At 39.6% G+C, this 19,043-nt stretch overlaps 1 protein-coding gene across 1 annotated transcript in view; it reads right to left on the bottom strand.

Moving 5' to 3' along the window:
• Nucleotides 1-19,043, bottom strand: part of MYOM1 (myomesin 1) — a 168,465-nt gene that overhangs the window by 92,674 nt on the left and 56,748 nt on the right. Inside the window, exons 10-13 of the mRNA XM_017526074.2 lie at nucleotides 15,939-16,100; nucleotides 7,589-7,730; nucleotides 4,377-4,576; nucleotides 1,940-1,996 (exon numbers count right to left, since the gene is read on the bottom strand). Of these exons, the coding sequence (XP_017381563.1) occupies nucleotides 1,940-1,996; nucleotides 4,377-4,576; nucleotides 7,589-7,730; nucleotides 15,939-16,100 (561 nt within the window). The remainder of the gene's footprint in view (nucleotides 1-1,939; nucleotides 1,997-4,376; nucleotides 4,577-7,588; nucleotides 7,731-15,938; nucleotides 16,101-19,043) is intronic.

Below are 19,043 nucleotides of genomic sequence, written 5' to 3' on the forward strand. Positions count from 1 at the left end.
ATATATATATATATATATATATATATATATATATATATATATATATATATTTTAAGCCCTACACTTAATGTTAGGCTTAATGGTGAAGGATTGAATGCTTTCCCCCTGAGATCAGGAAAAGGCAAAGATGACCAGGCTACCACTTCTATTCAACATTATACTAAAGGTTCTAGATGGAGCAATAAGGAAAGAAAACGAAATAAAAGGTATCCAGATAGAAAAGGATTTATGTGTATTTACAGATGGCATAATCCTGTATTAGAAAATCCGTAACAAATTTCAAAAAAACCCCTATGTTTATGAGAATTAATAAATTAGTTTAGCAAGGTTGTGGGACACAAAATCAATACACAAAAATCAATTGTGTTTCTTTATACTAGTTTCTTTATAAAAGCAAATTAAAGTAAAAAGCAATACCATTTACAGCATCATCAGAAATATGAAATACTGGAGATTAAATCTATTAAAATGTGCAGGACTTGCACACTAAAACTACTAAACAGAGAAATTGAGGCAAAGCTAAATAAATGGAAATACAGGATATGCTCATAAATCAAAGGACTCAATGCTGTTAGGTTGAAATCCCAGCATGTTTCTGTAGAAATTGATAAGCTAAATTTAAAACTTACATAGAAATGTAAAGACAGAATAGCCAAAACAACTTTGGGGGGAAAAGCCAACACAGAATTAGAGGACTTATACTTTTTTTAAGATGCTAAAATTTATATATGAAAAAAATGAAGCTCAGAAAAGCTATGGTAATAAAGACAGTATGGTATTGACGAAGGGGAAAGAAAAATAGAGATTCCAGAAATCAATCTACAAATATGTAATCAATTGAATTTGACAATGATGCCAAGACAAATTCGTTGGGTAAAGAATAATCTTTTCAATAGATATTGCTGAAATAATTTAATAGCCATATGCAAGTATAAATGATAGTAATAATTGAGACCCTTACTTCTTGTAATATAGAAAAAAAATTTTTAAATGGGTCACAGAGTGAAATGTAAAAACTAATGCTATAACATTTCCAGGAGGGGAAAAAACAGGAAAAATACCTGGATTTGAGAAAGATGCCCAATGTCACGAACACTGGCCAATGAACACATGAAAAGATGCTCGGCATTATGAGTAAAATGCAAATCAAAGTCACAAAGAAATGCCACTAGAAACCCACTAGAATGGCTAAAATTAAAAAGACTGGCCACACTAAGCACTGGTGATAATGTGGGAGAAACTGGGAGTCTCATGGAGTGCTGGTGGGAATGTAACATGGTACAATCTTTTTGGAAAACAGTTGGCAGTTCCTCTAAAAATTAAGCATACACCTATCATATAACACATCTATTCAACTCCTAGGTATTTATGCAAGAGAAATGAAAGCATACGTCCACAGAAACAGTTAAGAATGTTCATAGAAGCTTAAAACAGTGAATGAATAAATACACTGGAATGAATTGATAAACACACCAATGTAGATAAATCTCATGCTGAGTAAAGAAAAAAAAAATGAACATGATTCAATTTATCTAAAATTGTAGGCAATGTAAACTATAGTTACAGAAAGCAGATAAGTGATGGCTGGAGATGGGGGGAGACATGAAAGGGAAGAATTACAAAGGGGCAGGGGTAAATTTTAGGGGTAATAAGTATGTTCATTATTTTGATAATTGTGATGGTTTCATGGGTATATACACGTGGAAAATTTATCAAATTGTACATGTTACATATTTGCAGTTTAACTACATGACAATTACACCTCAACAAAGCTTTTAAAATAAAATGGGATTCTCTAACAATGTTACTTAAAACTCCAGATATTTTAGAATGTTCTTCCCAAAATGTCTTAGGCAATGCGCACTGCACCCTCTACAACAAAAGTTGAACTGCCTAGCAAAACATCAGCAATAGTATCTTGGGCAACCAGACTTCTTACCTGAAGGTTCTTCTTCAGTAACAATGATCTGTCCAGTCCAGGGTGCTGAGGGGCGACCTGAACAGACACAAATATAAAAATCACAGACGTTCACAAATGTGCAATTTACCAGCTGCACTGATGAATTGGGAAAGTGGCTAGATTAGTCACAACAGGGATTGTTACTAGTAGACTTATGTGTTTTCCTATGAATCTTATCCAACACGTAGAGGGCATTGTGGGGAACACAGTCCCTGTCCTCAAGGGACTTGTAATCTGCTGGAGCCTAGAATCTGCCTGGACTGGCTGAGTAGATGTTTTTGCAACTGTACTTGTACAAGCTAGGTAAATAACCTGTGTTCATTTAACTGTTTGATATGAATCTCCTGAAACAGGTAGGCTTTATCATCCCCTCTGAAGAGATAGCATGCGTTTGGGAGAGACATTTCCAGAACAATCGTAAGCCCAGTAGTTATTTATCTGTCATAATGAAGATGAAACAGGAGAGGTGATGATCCTCCAGGAAAGCTCAGCAAAGCAATTTTTTCTCATTACATTTTGAAAAACATTATCTACAAAGGAAATCAGTTGAGATCCTGAGGAAGGAAAAATGAATGATATGGGTACCCAGTTAAAGCGAAAATTCACTTGTATGATCCCATAAACATCAGAGAGAATGGTTCTAGTCCTGCATTAACTAGGGGACTTTTTGCCAGAGTTTGCACAAAAACAGAAAGGTGGTAAAGGAGATAACTTATTTGCAATTCAGACAAATCTTATTTTTATTGGAATTGATAAAAGAGGAGTACATGAATGTATGAGATGGAATTTGCCAGTTTAGAAAAGGGGGCAGGAAGTCAGAGGGCTGGTGAAAAGTGACTGAAGAGCAATCAAGGAACCTGAGGAGACACAGTTGCTGGGGAAACTGTGACATTATTATTTTATTTATTTATTATTTTGAGATGGAGTCTTGCTCTGTAGCCCAGGCTGGAGTGCAGTGGCATGATCTTGGCTGACTGCAACCTCTGCCTCCCAGGTTCAAGAGATTCTCCTGCCTCAACCTCCTGAGTAGCTGGGAATACAGGCACCTGCCACCATGCCCAGCTAATTTTTTGTATTTTTTTTAGTAGAGACGGGGTTTCACCATGTTGGCCAGGTTGGTCATAAACCCCTGACTTCAGGTGATCCACCCGCCTTGGCTTCCCAGAGTGCTGGGATTACAGGCGTGAGCCACCGTGCCTGGCCAGTGACGTTATTTTAATTAGATTTTTACAATGCCACTACATGTACTGAAGGTAAAGAATACCACTGTGAATGTGGCATAGACCAGCAGTCCTCTACATAGGTGATTTTCCCCTTAGGTGACACTACCGGCATCTAGTGGGTAGAGACAAGCGATGTTGCTCAGCCTTCTGCAATGAACAGGACACCCCCAGCCACCTCCTCCCACAACAAAGAATTGCTGGCCTAAAATGCCAGCAGGGCCAAGGTTGAGAAGCCTGGCATAAGACTGAAATGTTACTATCCAACACTTCTCGTAATGCCATTTTATGTTTCCTATAATTGGAGATGTCATATGGGTTTCCATGAAACAAATATAGGGCATGATTCATGTACCACAGAGACTAAACGTTAAGACTTGGAGACTAAACATATTGAAATATTATTATTGTTATTGTTGAGATAGGGTCTCGCTCTGTTGCCCAGGCTGCAGTGCAATGGCACAATCACAGCTCACTGCACGCTTGACCTCCTAGGCTCTAGCAATTCTCCCACCTCAGCCTCTTGAGTAGCTGGGACTATAGGCATGTGTTAGCACACCTGACATTTTTTTCTTTTCTTTTTTTTTCTTTTTGTAAAGTTGGGGTCTTTCTATGTTGCCCAGGCTGGTCTCGAGCTCCTAGGCTCAAGCAATTCTCCCACCTTAGCCTCTCCAAGTGTTGGGATTACAGGCGTGAGCCATGGCACCAGGCCTGAACAAATTATTTTTGAGTCTGATATGAGAACTCAAACATAGAACAAATATAATGTTGTCTATCTGTTTTTCCTTTGATATAGAGAGATGCACTGTACTGAGATATTAATGCTCTAAGGGTGGACTCCAAGGTAAAGAAATAGACCTTGAGCCAGAAAGAAAATTATTTTTGGAATGTATAACAACAGGAATAAAAATGCTCTCCAGCCTCTTTGCTTTCATACTTCATTCCACACACAATGCCTGGAACTTAGTTTAACATCATAAAGTCTTCTGAATAAAATAAAATAAAGCTCTTAAGAGAATGGCTAATGGCAATGTTTTCTGGGGATTTTCGTCCTCTAATTTTCTGATGAAAAACAGGATTTCTTGCTCTTGCCTCCCTCTAGTGGAAGGGAGAGAAACGACCTTGCAATGAAGCTGATTCCTGCAGTCATTTTTTAAAAGGCTTACAGAAGATCCTGAAAAACGAAAAGTACTTACTTTTAAGTCTAGCTTTCTCAGCTGGATCCAGAGCAGCCACGGGCTCAGAAACTCGAGATGGGAAACCTATTCCTGTTTTATTCACAGCTCGAACTCGGAAGATATAGGAACGACCTTCAATCAATCCAGTGACTGGAAAACGAGCAAACTTCACAGGTGTGTCATTGCACTGCGACCAGCTATCTGTGCCCACCTCACACCTAAGGGAATGAGTGTGATTGACAAAAATATTAAAAGAAGTATGGCTCAGTGACTAGCTCCAGAGCTGCAAACCCATCCAGTTGTTTTGGATTTTCTCTCTGTAAAATATCCAAGGCAGATGTGGCTCACTAGCTGGTGAACTGCAGGCACTCAGTTCCACTCAAATGCACTGTGTCTTCTTTACCAAGAGGAAAGAGGCCTTACGTCCTTCCCGAATGCATGAAAAGCAGGCATCTGCGGGGCCTTGTGTACAAAGCAGAGGGGTTTGGGAGTTGCTGAAATAAGCAGAAAAATGTCTACAATCTTTGCATTGGAGAGGATCCCCCAAGCATCTCCCTGGCTGATGCCTTCAATTATACCATTAGTGACTTCTTTGTCTTCTTTAGGTATTTTCTTTGAAAAACAGAGGTATCATTGAGAAATCTGGCATCTTAAAAGATACCTATTTGTACTGTAGTTTGGAAAATAGTTTACTATGTGTTCTCACTTGATGGTCATTCCATCCTGTGTAAAAGGTAAGGAGGTTATTGTGAAGATATTTGTTTCTTTAACAGATGAGATTGATGAGAGGCGGGGAGATGCCCAGGCCTGGCAGGGGCAGATTGAGTAGGTATTTGGAAATGCTGATTTCTAATTGAGTGCTTTTACAGCAGTTGGTACCTGGGGATGGAGTGGGTCATTCCCCAGCACACAAATGTGATAGCTCATATCATGCTGTTGGCCTAATCAACAAAGCTTTAGAGGCTCAACATGTGATTAAAATTTACAGCACTAGGATTAAGCAACTCTTACTTTTTTTTATGAGCAGAGTGCTGTACTTTTAGTTCATATCATTTCCCCAATATGGCTCTATGTCTAAAATGTGTAATTTCCATATGATTTTCAGGGGCGTGTGGGTTGTCAGTGGCAGGACAAAGGTGGTTGGTGTGGGAGGTTTATTGCCCCTCCTCATGATCACCTTCCTCTCTTTGATACAGACAATAGACAATTTCCTTACGTAAAGTGGAATAGATAATGTACTAACTTTCCTTAACTAAAGTGTTACCAAATGTGCCTTCAATCTCTGCCTTTTATCCATTCCCCCTAATCCATCCTCCTTGGTGGAAATTCTGGAGCTGCTAGGGGTTCGGGGAGGTGGGGCAGTGGCAGAACCTGAGAGGGCCAGGACAATTCTTCAAACTACACCTGTCTCCAGAGATTCAGCCTCTTCTCTGTGCAGATACTGCTGTGGTGACCCAGTGATACTAGAGGGTGCTTCCTAAGCTCATGTGGGCAGAAGGAAAGGTGGAAGCCACCGCTTCTGACACTTTCACAGCATGTTGTAGCAGAAACCTACAGCCAAGCTCACATCTGAATTCCAGCTCTGCCACTTATTAACTGCGTGACCTTAGGCGAGTTAGTGCTTCCTCACTGACATGTGGTCTTTGGCCGATATTCATTTCCTACTTGAAATAATAGTACTGACCTTAAAAGGTAGTTATGGGTTAGTGGTTAATATATGCAATGTTTTGAACAGTGCCATGCACACAGTAAATGTCTAATATATAATAGCCTCAAGGTGGGTATTTTCATTATGACTAAGACCAGAAGAGGACAAAATGTACATATTGATCCCAGCCTTTCACTGATCAAAGTTTAAAATCTCTTGGAAATGTGCCGAAGACAATAAGCACAAAAAAGAATATATCTAAACCTTCACAATCCATCACCACTAAATGATGAAATGTTATGAAAGCATTATTTCATATATAAGGTTAAATAGTATATGATTTATCAGAACTATTTCTTAGAAATAGTTCTGAGCACAATCACATATATTTATGTACTGCGAGGTTCAATACACCCTTGGTGCAAACCCATTGTACTAACACAACCCAGATTATCCATCCCTGGTGATTTCTACAATGAGATTTCATTACTCAAAAATGAAAAGAGAATTGGAGCAATGATCTGAATAGAAACCAAGTTAGAGAACAATGTTATTTAGGCCAATAATCTAAATTTACTGTCTATATTGTCCAAACTCATGTCATAATTAATGTGTAAAGCCCAGTTACTATAAATATCAGAGCCTCTATGTTTTGGAGAATGTAGACAAGAACTTGTAGATAATGCATCATTTGCACTATTGATATTTTGTTGTTACTTCTTTGCATAACTTGAAACCACATCCTGAGATAGAAAGATGACTTTGGTAGTATTACCAAAATAAATATTCTTAAATTATTGACATATTAGGAATATGGACATTAACTATGTTGAATTCCAATTGTTTCATTTCCAAGGTGGCCTCTATGAGGTCCACAAATTCACAGAATTCTTGCCAAATTAGTGACATGAGCTGGTAGCCAAATTCAAAAAGTTCATATTTGGAATGTAGGTAAACATCTAATTCTTCATTTTTACCTGAATTCCAAAGATGAATTTTTTTGAATTTGACTAGCAGCTCGTGTCACTAATTTGGCAAGAATGCTATGGATTTGTAGACCTACTAGAGACTTAACAGAGGCCATCTTAGAAATGAAAAAAATATATATATCTACCTACCTACTTACCTAAATTCCAAAGATGAATTTTGTAACAGTATGATATGAGCTGTCACATTTGTCTGCTGGGGAGTGATCCACTCCATCCCTAGGTATCAGGTACCAACTGCTGTAAAAGCACTCAATTAGAAATCAGCGTTTCTAAGTACTTAATACACACACACACGTATCTATAATGGGTATACATACCCATTTTATATATATATATATATATACACATATATATGTACCATTATATGTATGTGTATATAGATTATGTATGTGTATGTATGTACATATATACACATACACACAAAGAGAGAGACAGATGGGGACAGAGGCAAATAGAAAAAAAGAAAGATGAGAGATACAGAAATAGAAACAGAGGAGGAAAGGAAGGCCAGAAAAGAAATATTTCCCCTAGAAATGATGGGAGAAATCAAGCATGCATCTCTATGACCAAATAACTGTAACAGATGCACTAACTTATCAATAAAATATCCCAGAATAGGACTCCCTCCATCGACAGCTGGCTGTTTCCAAGAGATGATGATATAATCTTTGTTGGCCTCCAAGCACTTCACATCCAAGGGAGCAGCTGGGGCTCCTTCAATCTCTGCATCAGCATCTGTGGAGACAGAGAAGGATCCCATTCATTAACCCTCTCAGACATGCTGTCAATTTCGCAGGCTGAGGTCTCAGCGCACATACTTCTTACCACATCATCACAGTGGCTCAATCTTTGGCCCCTACACAGCAAGCATCAAATCTTGCTATTTGTTGATCAACATAACAATGTGTGTTTTTTACCTTCAGTAGGAAGAACATTGTGTTAAAAAATAGAAAGTGCTCTGAAAAGAACCCATGACCTTTGCCTCATGGCCCTTGCAGCCCAAAATGTTCCAAAAGAAAATTAATATGGAAAGGCTGAAGATTGCATTCAGACAAGTCAGTTGTATTGCATTCAGAAAGTTAGTTCTCATGACATTGATTGTGCAATGTTGCTAAGAAACAACTAAGAAAGGCTCCCAAGGGGGACAAATGCCCCTTCTGAAGGCATCTACAAGAGAATACGAGTCATGGAGCTTTGCCAGTCCCAAGGCAAGACACTACCATTTCGAAAGAGAAAAGAAAACATTTGTTTCAATCAAATGATTGTTACCAAGCTGAAGATATTTAGGAAAAAAACTCCGATGCAATACTCACATCTGAGCTTAGTTTATCTGAGTTTAGTAAAATCTGGGATAATAAAAGAAATGGAGTACAATCACTGTTTATGAAATGAGATCCCCTGACCATGAGGCCCCTTAGACACAGCTAAATTAGTGAATCAGGGCTGTTTATAGGAGGGCGAAAAGGGGGAATAAAATATTCAGTTAGTAACCGTTTAAGTGAGAATAATTAAGACAAGAGGCAAGGTCCCTGGAGGAGGAGGCCACATGCCAATTCCTCATGGCATTTGACCAACGCTTTCATAAACAGTTAATAGAAGAGGATGAGATATGCAGGAGCCACTCACTCAAGGGAAAGCACCCATGTCAACCGAACAAACACTTTCTTCTCCTATGATCTACATTCTGCAACTCTTATGAGTTGCAAGGACATTTGATAACATGGCAGAAATATTTGTCTACTTCTCCATTTAATAGGTTTGCATTATCTGTGAAGAGCTCAAGCCACTTGGGTTTTGAACATTCTGTTTCTTGCTCTATGAACAAACAGGAAAGTGTCTAGGTAAATATCTCCTGCAGAAGTGCTATAGGAGAATGTAACTAATTCATCGTGCCTAAAACTTAATGCAGAATCTCTGCATGCCATTCAATGGGAAACGAGCATTATGATGAGGAGATACTTCTTTCCTTCCAGGCTTTGAAAGCACTGGATGGCAGACAGTGGGGATGCTGATGGCAAAGGCAGAGCAGAGCCGCAGAGGAGGTGGGGATGCTGAGGCTGACATGCTTGGGCTACAAAAGAGGCATAGCTAGAAAGCCACTCAGCTGCAAGGGGGACAGCTGGCAACCTCTAGCCATGTCCTTTTGCTAATGGCCTATAGCACAGCAACCAGCGGCCTCTGCAGAGTTTAGTGAGCTTGGCATCCATTACATAGATGCATGATGGCAGGAATGCACTGTAACAGAGCCTGGCAGACAGCAGGTATTCAGGGAGCCATTGTTCAGCATTTGTATAGCATTGATTGGAGCTGAGGTGGGCTTGACAATCTTCCAAGTTACTCAGGCATTCATTCGCTCATTCATTCATTCAGTATTCTTCTAGGTGTTAACTGCAAAAGTTAAAAAATAAAGATCCTAGCTGGGTGCAGTGGGTCATGCCTGTAATCCCAGCACTTCTGGGAGGTTGAGGCAGGTAGATCACTTGAGCCTAGGAGTTCGAGACCAGCCTGGGCAATATGGTGAGACCCTGTCTCTGTATTTTAAAAAAAATAGCCAAGTGTGGTAGGGTGAGTCTGTGTTTCCCATAACTTGGGAAGCTGAGGCAGGAGGATTGTATGAGCCTGTGAGGTAGAGGCTGCAGTGAGCTATGTTCGTGCCACTGCACTCCAGCCTGCATGACAGAGCAAGACCTTGTCTCAAAAAAAAAAAAAAAAAAAAAACTTTTTCTAAAAAAAAAAAAAAAAAAAAAAAAAATCCTTCTTGTTCTCAAGAAGCTAAAATGTAATGTGGGAAACAAAACATAATTGGGATGACAGAAGAAAATGGTGATGCAAAGAAACAGTATTTGGCTTCTAGCAGCTGCTACACAGTGTGGGGTCTATAGTATCTTTCAGGCGACATTAATCCTCTTCTACGCCTCTGCCCTTCCCTATCCCAGCCCTCCAAATGGTCAAACTCTTTGTAGGTTTGATGATTAGATCAAAGATTAGCCCACAACTCTTTGTGTTTTGACCTCTGACATAGACTATTAAGAACTTTTTGCAAAATGTAGGTAATTCTATTGTCAGTCTTTATTGTAAATTATTATATATATATATTTTATATCAAATATATGATAATCAAAAAAAGTTAAAATCCGCTTTTTATAACTCAGAGATAACTACTATTAACATATTGGCCTAAATCTTTCTAGAATTTTATTCTACACTTACAAACTCAGAAATGATTATTTTTGAAACAAAGTGATTGTACTACATAGTTTCATGTAAGCTGTTTTTCCTGATATATTTCCATATCAATACATGGAGGTAGACACTGTTTTTGGTTGCTGTGTGTTATATCATTGTTTCATGGAACATCTATTATACTTTATTCTACAAATTGCATATTGGTGAATATCTATATTTCTTCCAATTTCCCCCAAACATTTTTTTCACCTTTGTCTACTTAGTTCTTAGAATTGTTGGATATGTCTGTTTGTGATACCAGTGGCAAAGACCCTGAGAAAAGCTGAACCAGTTTATACTCGCCAGCCACTGTAGCAGTGCTTGCCCCGCCATCCCTTTACCCCGGTGGATTTCAATAAACTTTAAACCTTTTCAATATGATAGGAAAAAAGATCTTATTTCAATTTTCTTTTTTCTTTTTTGAGACAGGGTCTCACTCTGTGGCCCAGGCTGGAGTGCAGTGAGGCAAGCATAGCTCACTGTGGCTTCAACCTCCCAGGCTCAAGCTCTCCTCCCTCTTCAGGCTCCCAAGTAGCTAGGACTATAGGCACACTCCACTATGCCCAGCTAATTTTTTTTATTTTTTATAGAGATAAGGCCTCACTATGTTGCCCAGGCTGGTCTTGAACTCCTGGGCTCAAGTGATCCTCCTATCTGGGCTTCCCAAAGTGTTGGGATTACAGGTGTAAGCCTCTGTGCCCAGCCTCATTTCAATTTTCATGGATTTGATTATTAATGAAAAGTTTTTCAAATACTTAGTTGCCATTTTCAATTCTTCTTTCATGATATTTTTATGACATTATCACCTTATTATTTCTCTGTCTCTTTCTCTCTTCATGAGAGAGAGAGAGAGAGAGAGAGAGAGAGAATGTGTGTGTGAAAAAAGAGAAATAGAGGAAGAGAAGGAAAGAATACATCAAACCCTCAAGGAATATGTAATAAAATGATAATACTGGATATCTGTGGGTGGTAGACTTATGGATGGCTTTACTTTTTATTTCTTAAATTTATATTATCTATTTTTTCACAGTGAACACATATTATCTATGTAATAAAATCCTGGCCAAATGTGTACAGCTCTTTACAATGTGTTTCTGCAGACATATGGTGCTTTATACACTGATCATTCTGGTATGAAAGCTATTTTCTAAGCTGCAAGAATATCAGAGCCCCAAAGCAATGCCCTGAAGTGGCCTCATGCAGCTCAATGAATACAAAGTTAAAAAAGAACAAATATTATTTAAAACACTAGCAGTTTCTTACAAAGTTAAACACAAATTTATCATATGACCTAGCAATTCCACTTGTAGGTGGGCATCCAAGAGAAATGAAGATACAGGCCTATAAATATGAACACACATGTTTATATCAGAGTCATTTATAATAACCAAAGAATGAAAACAGTCCCACGGTCCATCAGTGGGTGAATGTATAGGCAAAGGATGCATATCCATGCATTGGAATGCAATTTAATAAGAAAAAGGAACAATATGTGTTACTATATGAATGAACCTCAAAACACGTAAAGCCAAACAGGACAGACATAAAAAACCAAAGAGATCCAGAAATGTCCAGAAAGACAAATCTATAGAGATAGAAGGTAAATTAGTGGTTGCAGAAGGCTAGACAGGGTATGGGAGAGGGAAATAGGGAGAAGAAATCGTTTTGGAGTAATGTAAATTTCTTCCTTCCTTCCTTCCTTCCTTCCTTCCTTCCTTCCTTCCTTCCTTCCTTCCTTCCTTCCTCCCTCCCTCCTTCCCTTTATTCCTTCCTTCCTTCCTTCTTTCCTGCCTTCTCTCCCTCCCTCCCTCCTTCCTTCCCCTCTTCCCTTCCTGCCTGCCTGCCTTGCCTTCCCTCCCTCCCTCTCTTCTTATTCCTTTTTCCTCTCCTCCTCCTTCTTCTCCTCCTCCTTATCTTCCTTCTCCTCCTTCTCCTTCTCCCCTTTCCTTCCCTTCATTCCCTCCCCTCCCTTCCCTTTCCCTCCCCCCCAACCTTCTTTCTTTCCTTCTTTTCTCTCTTTTTTCTTTCTTATTCTGGAGGCCGGGTCTCATTCTATCACCCAGGCAGTGGTGCAATCACGATTCATTGCAGCCTCGACCTCCTGGGATCAAGCAATCCTCCCACCTCAGCCTTTCAAGTAGTTGGGACTACAGGCATGCACCACACCCAGTTGATTGTTTTTAGTTTTTGTAGAGATGGGGTCTTGCTATGTTGCCCAGGCTGGTCTCAAACTCCTGGGCTCAAGCGATCCTCCTGTCTTGGCCTCCCAAAGTGCTGAGATTACAGGCATGAGCCACTGCACCCGGTCAAAATTTTCTAAAAGTGAAGTGTGGGTAATCGTTGCCCAACTTGGTAAATATACTAAAAAGCACCAAATTGTATACTTGGCATGAGTGAATTTTATGGTATGTAAATTATATCTCAAAAACACGTTTTTACAAACCTAATATATATCACTTAAAATAAATTTATAAGTGAAGTCTTTTTCTAAAAGTTGTAAAATTCACAGTATGATTGCTGAAATTTACCTTTCCAGTTTTGCCTTTTCCATTTATCTTTTCAATTCTCTCACACCATCCTCTGATAAACTGAGAATCTTTCCATTTCCTTAATTTGTGGATTTGAAAGCTGACTTAAGTGTAAATTTTAAGTTGGAACACCTTCGCCCTGTCCATAGTTAGTAATGTGAGGTCTGGCCTAAACTTGGCAAAGAGGCACCATTCTGGGCGTGGGCACTGAGAAATGTTGAGGAACCCTAGACTATGTCAGGGTTCCCAGGAAAAGTTCACGAAGGAAGCACCATAGCGTGACAAGATTTTTTGAACAGTCAGCGATGTTCTCTGGCTCTGGTAAAACAACGGAAAGCGGAAGCAAAGACTTAGCTTAGTTCATCCTCATCTAGCTAGGTTTATCCTGGTGATTTGGCTAAACAACCACACTTGCTAATTGCAGTCTGTCAGTTCTCACTGCCATTTACCCAGAAGGCCAGCTCCTCTCTTCCCTGGCGATACAGACTTTTTCATGATGCTTTTGTGGCAGAGAAAGCCTGACACATTTTTCAGATGTTATAGATATTCAGATATCTTTATCAGTTGCTGGTCTGAGACAGAATTCAGTGTTCATTTGTATTGTTCAATGTTGACGTGGTATGGCCTGCTAACTGTCCCCAGTAATCATCCTTCCTGCTTCCTTTTTAGTACCAGGACCCCTGAGTATTAGCAGAAAACATGGCTGGCTAACAAGAGATGATACATCCTAGCTCCCCTCACTGTGAAGTGTGTGCATGTGCTAAGTGTGTACCAAGCAGAAGTGATGTGTGCAATTCGGCCTCTGCCCCTCCCCTCCCTTTCTTTCCCTTCCCCATAGGCTGGGATGGGAGCCTGGGACAGTACCCCAGGGAACAGTGCAATAACAACATAGAGGGGACCTGGGAAGAGGCATCCGGATCATACCCAACCTCCTCACACAGGAGAGAAACAAACCTTTTATTTCATTTCAGCAGCTTAGTCTAGATCCTGATTAAAATCCTGGGTTAGCCACTGGAAGACCTCTAACCTAGTTCCACTACTCCTTCTAATTAACTGAAGTTTTTGGCAAATTATTGTACTTTTTTGAGCCTCATTTTCTGCATCTTAAAATTAAGGGGTTGTGCTAGGATGAGAATTCTGACATTCTTTGAGCCATCAACTCCTTTGACAAACTGGTAAATGTATTACTTCTGAGAGTAATACATTTAAACACATAAAATAAAACGCATGTGATTACCAAAAAACTTAATTATATATTGAAATATAGTTCTAATCACAGATCCTTTGGAAGTCTGTGGATCCCGGTTGAGTACTCAAAATGTTTATGAGTTTACGATTCTATTTAGTGCATGACAGATAAAAATAAGCAAGTCTACCTGCATTGTTAATATTTTAAATTTTCTCTATATTATGAGGCCTTAACATCTGAGACACTTTCTGGCTAAGGAGGGCCTGCCTGCCTTCCTGAGGTAAGACAATTCTTAGGGCCCAGAAGGGAGCATGACTGATATGTAAACTAGTCACTTCAGCCACGCCTCCTTTATCTGGCCTGTAGAAGCCAAGAAGCAATATTACTCTGCCTTAATCATCTCTGGGGCCAGGTACCAGGCAAGTAGGGACCACACCTGTAACTTAGAGCTTACTGAAATTATTTGAACTAGCCAATCCTAACCTGTTTACTTGCCCTACTTTCCTTTCCCAAGGAAACTCCAAAAAGGCCTTGGTCTATGCAGTCCTTTGCCCCTCCTGACCCTTCTGACTCCTGACTGCCCTTTTCCACGTGGTCCTGCTATTCCTGTTTCTAGGACCTGTGAGCGTTATAGACGTTGTTTTCTTGCGCCTCTTCTGGACCTCTTCTTATGACGGTACCTAACTGTCCCATAAAAAAACAGAATACTACCCTGTTAGCCTGAAAGTGCTAATGGTCTTCTAAAGTGCTAGGATCCTGTGGAGGAATAATATTCCACTTGTACGTATCCAATCCATTTAAGACACCACTGAAAAAAAGAGATTCCTAAAGTCAACAATTATGGTTTGTCTCAAGAATTAAGCTGAAACCCCTTTCTTCCTAGTTCATCAAAACAGAGACTATAAAGTTCAGTTATAGGCCAAGAGGACTGAAATAAAATAATAAATTTACTCTCTGAAATGCATATTAAAGGCTTACACCCAAAATCACACATCCCTCTTTTGCAGCAGCTTCCTTAAACTGAGCTGGCTGGTATCGTTAGGATTTAGTATTTCCACCTGAATAGCCATAGGCAACCGTACTAGTGGCTCCCACAAGGTGAAGAAAGTCCTGATATTAATGATAGTAACATGGTCTGGAAAATGGTGACTTTTGAGTTGGTGCCCTCAGGTTTTACCTTTTACACTAGTGCTACTTTGTTTGTTTTGCTTTGAGACAGAGTCTCACTCTGTTACGCAGGCTGGAGTACAGTGGCACAATCTCAGCCAACTGGAACTTCTGCCTGCCAGGCTCAAGACATCCTCCCACCCCAGCTTCCCAAGTAGCTGAGACTACAAGCGCGGACCACTATGCCTGACTAATTTTTTCGTATTTTTTGTAGAAATGGGGTTTTACCATGTTGCCCAGGCTGGTGTCAAACTCCTGAGCTCAAGTGATCCACCTGTCTCAGCTTCCCAAAGTGCTGGGATTATAGGCATGAGCCACTGGGCCTAGGTTTATTTTAATGGAAACTAACATATTCTTATTCAATGTAAACTGCAGTAATTTTCTTTTTTTCTTTCTCTTATCTTTTTTTTTTTTTTTTTTTTTTTTTTGAGAGAGGAGGGTCTCGTTTCATCACCCAGGCTGGAGTGCAGTGGTATAATCATAGCTCACTGCAGCCTTGATCTCCCAGGCTTAAGTGATCCTCCCTCTTCAGCCTCCAAAGTAGCTGGGACCACAGGTGCATGCCATCATGCCCAGCTAATTTTTTTTTAAAAATTGTAGAAATGGGTTCTCACTTATGTTACTAGGCTGGTCTCAAATGCCTGGGTTAAAGAGATCCTCCGACCTTGGCCTCCCAAAGTGCTGGGATTACAGGCATGAACCATTGCACCTGGCCAGAATTTTCAAATGACTCTTTCATCATTACAAAACATGTTTGAACTGTTTTGTAATCAAAAACTGCTTTGGCTTTAGTGTATTAAATAGTTAGGTGTTTTGCTTTTTGCTGGGACTTACCTCGAACAAAGACATAAGCACTATATTGTTCATAATATTCTCCCATCCGTACACGGATTGTATAGAGTCCTTCATCTTCTTTGTTGAGATGCGAAAATGTCAGTGTGGCCCGCTCTCCACTCCAAAGTGTTTGCACCCATTTTGATGGAGAAAGAGGTACTCCTAGAAATTTATAAAAAGCAAGCAAATTAACTTATTTTTGCTTTATTACTTCCTTCTTGTCTCCTCTCCATTCCTCTCCTTAGCCTTTTCTTTTCTTTTTTTTGAGACAGAATCTCGCTCTGTTGCCAGGTGCCAGGCTGGAGTGCAGTGGTGCAGTCTTGGCTCACTGCATCCTCTGCCTCCTGGGTTCAAACAATTCTCCTGCCTCAGCCTCCCGAGCAGCTGGGACTACAGGCGCGTGTCACCACACAGGCTAATTTTTGTATTTTTAGTAGAGATGGGGTTTAACTGTGTTGGCCAGGATGGTCTCGATCTCTTGAACTCGTGACCCACCCGCCTCGGCCTCCCAAAGTGCTGGGATTACAGGCATGAGCCACTGTGCTCGGCCCTCTCCTCAGCCTTTCACATATTGAAAGTGATTTAGCTACTAGAGGAAGTCTCTAGGACTTTGAGCCATTCCGATATGCTTACACTGGTAAAAATACTGGACCAAAAGTAAGGGGATCAGAGGCAGACACATAATCTGCTAGGGCCTGGTGCAAAATTAGATTTCAAGGCCCCTTGTTCAAAAAGCAGAGAAAAAATGCAATTAAAGTGCAATTTTAAAAAGTGCAATTAAACTAAAATATGTCTTATTCCTTTAAAAATATTGTATTACTTATAATAATATAATAGGGGTAATACAGTTGCAAAAAATCATATTTTGGTACCATAATTTTATATGGAATCAATAATAATATGTTACAAGTATGATAACTTGATTGATAAGATATTTCTGGCCTGCTTTTCTGCAAATTCATTTATTAGTCATCAAAATGTATACTTTTAGCAACTTCATTTCAAATCTATATAATTAAAAGCAACATCAGTCACTCTTTAGAAATGTAAGCTCATGAATGAATTTCCATAATATTTTTAGAAAGAACTTTCTGCTGATGCAACTGTTACTGGAGCTGTTAAGAAAGTTACATAGGCTATGACAACATTGGTTAACTTTCTGAGAAACTATTTCAAAATATAAATTTTAGTAATCTAGAACTGATGATTCTTAAGGGACAATTATTCTAAAGAGATTTAACTCTTCATACAAATCAGTTTCATGTAAATCTCAATTTAATTTTAAGAGTGAATTTGTACGGTTTCATTTTAATGCTTTGACCAATATGGCTTATAATTTTCGTGGAGGACATACTACAAGTCAAACATGGTTTTGTGATTTGTATATAATTCAGGATGTTTATGTATTTACTACTGTATCTTCAATTACAAGTGGTAATTTTAAAACTGTCTTCCTTGTTAATAATAAGCTTATCCAAAGTTTCATATGAAAATGTTCTTTTCCATCAAATGCTACAATCTTTAAATTTAATTTCTAATTCTAAGCCTCAAAACCAGAGATTCCAACCTTGAAGAAGTCTAATAACTGCCTTATGTGCTTTATTGCAGTGTCTACCTGTACACTTTTATTTTATAATATTTTACTAACAAAGTTTACTGTCCTATTGCCAGCAGTTCCTGTCCCCATGCCCGGGCCAGGAGTTAATATCTGTGCAGATCCCACAGAGCTGAGTTCTAGGGGAGGCCGGACAAGCTGGCCCCACACTGTGTCCCTGTGCTGCCTCCACACGGAGCCCCTTCTCTCCTCTGCAGCCATGGGACCCATCACCACTGCTACTGCTGCTGGTGCCACCACCATTGCTAATTCCCATCTGGCCCTAGGTTCTGGTCTCTGCCATCATCTTGAAATCCCATGGTGCCACAGACTGCCCCAGGTGCTCATGTGCACACCTGAAGACCACACCTGCTGCCTGGTGCTCACACTGCCCACTCCCCACTGTGCCCTGGGAGCCTGAGTCTGCATGGCCACTCCAATCACGTGCATGTGCCATAGTCCCTTTGGACTCCATGTATAAAACACAAGGTCAAAGATAAAGTGATTATGAACTTCAAGGGGGTGACAGCAGAGCACTAAACGAACCCCAGGTCTCTTGGTCCTGTAGGATGGCACCGTTCACAGGCCCAAAAAGTCAGCTCCAGAAAGATCTATATCTCAGCCTGATCTCTTTCTATCTGAATTTTTTTTTTTTAATTTTTATTTGAGAAGGAGTCTCTCTCTGTCACCCAGACTAAAGTGCAGTGGTGTGATCTCAGCTCATTGCAACCTCTGCCTCTCGGGTTCAAGTGATTATCATGCCTCAGCCTCCCGAGTAGGTGGGATTACAGGCACTCATCACCATGCCTGGCTAATTTGTGTGTGTGTGTGTGTGTGTGTGTGTGTATATATATATATATATATATAGGTTTTTTTTAGTAGAAATGGAGTTTTACTATGTTGGCCAGGCTGGACTCAAACTCCGGACCTCAAGTGATCCGCCCACCTTGGCCCCCCAAAGTGCTGGGATTATAGGCCTGAGCTATGGTGCCCAGCTCAGTCCAATCTCTTTCATTAACTAATTATGTAACTTTAAGCAAATTACTTAACCTCTTTGTGCCTTTGTTTTTTTACCTGAACAAAATGGAGTTTGAATAATAAATAGTAATACGAATAATAATAATAAAGTATCTTACAGGAAAATACTGCAAAGCATTATCATTAACTATTTTTTCTTTCATTTTTTTCTGTATTTTTGCAAAATTTATTTTCTAAAACAAACAGAAAAATTATATGATGATCTTACTAGCACACTACTAAATGTGTCTGGAATTTTAAAGTGTTTAAGAGCTTAAAAATATAATCCTCTGTAGAAATAAACCTAGTGAAGACTTTAAGATAAATTAGAAAGGATGATGAAAGTCCCTGGGCCCTATTCATTGCTCTCTCCATGACACATCTTCTATTAGCTAGGACCTAGCATGGGCCTCACAGATAATTATCTATGTAGGCCCATGCTAGTTCCTAGCATTAAATTTCTTAAATGCCAATGCCTTTTTCAATACCTAGGC

The sequence above is a fragment of the Cebus imitator genome, unplaced genomic scaffold (assembly GCF_001604975.1).
Source record: "Cebus imitator isolate Cc_AM_T3 unplaced genomic scaffold, Cebus_imitator-1.0 Scaffold41, whole genome shotgun sequence".
In the NCBI taxonomy this organism is placed as follows: domain Eukaryota; kingdom Metazoa; phylum Chordata; class Mammalia; order Primates; family Cebidae; genus Cebus; species Cebus imitator.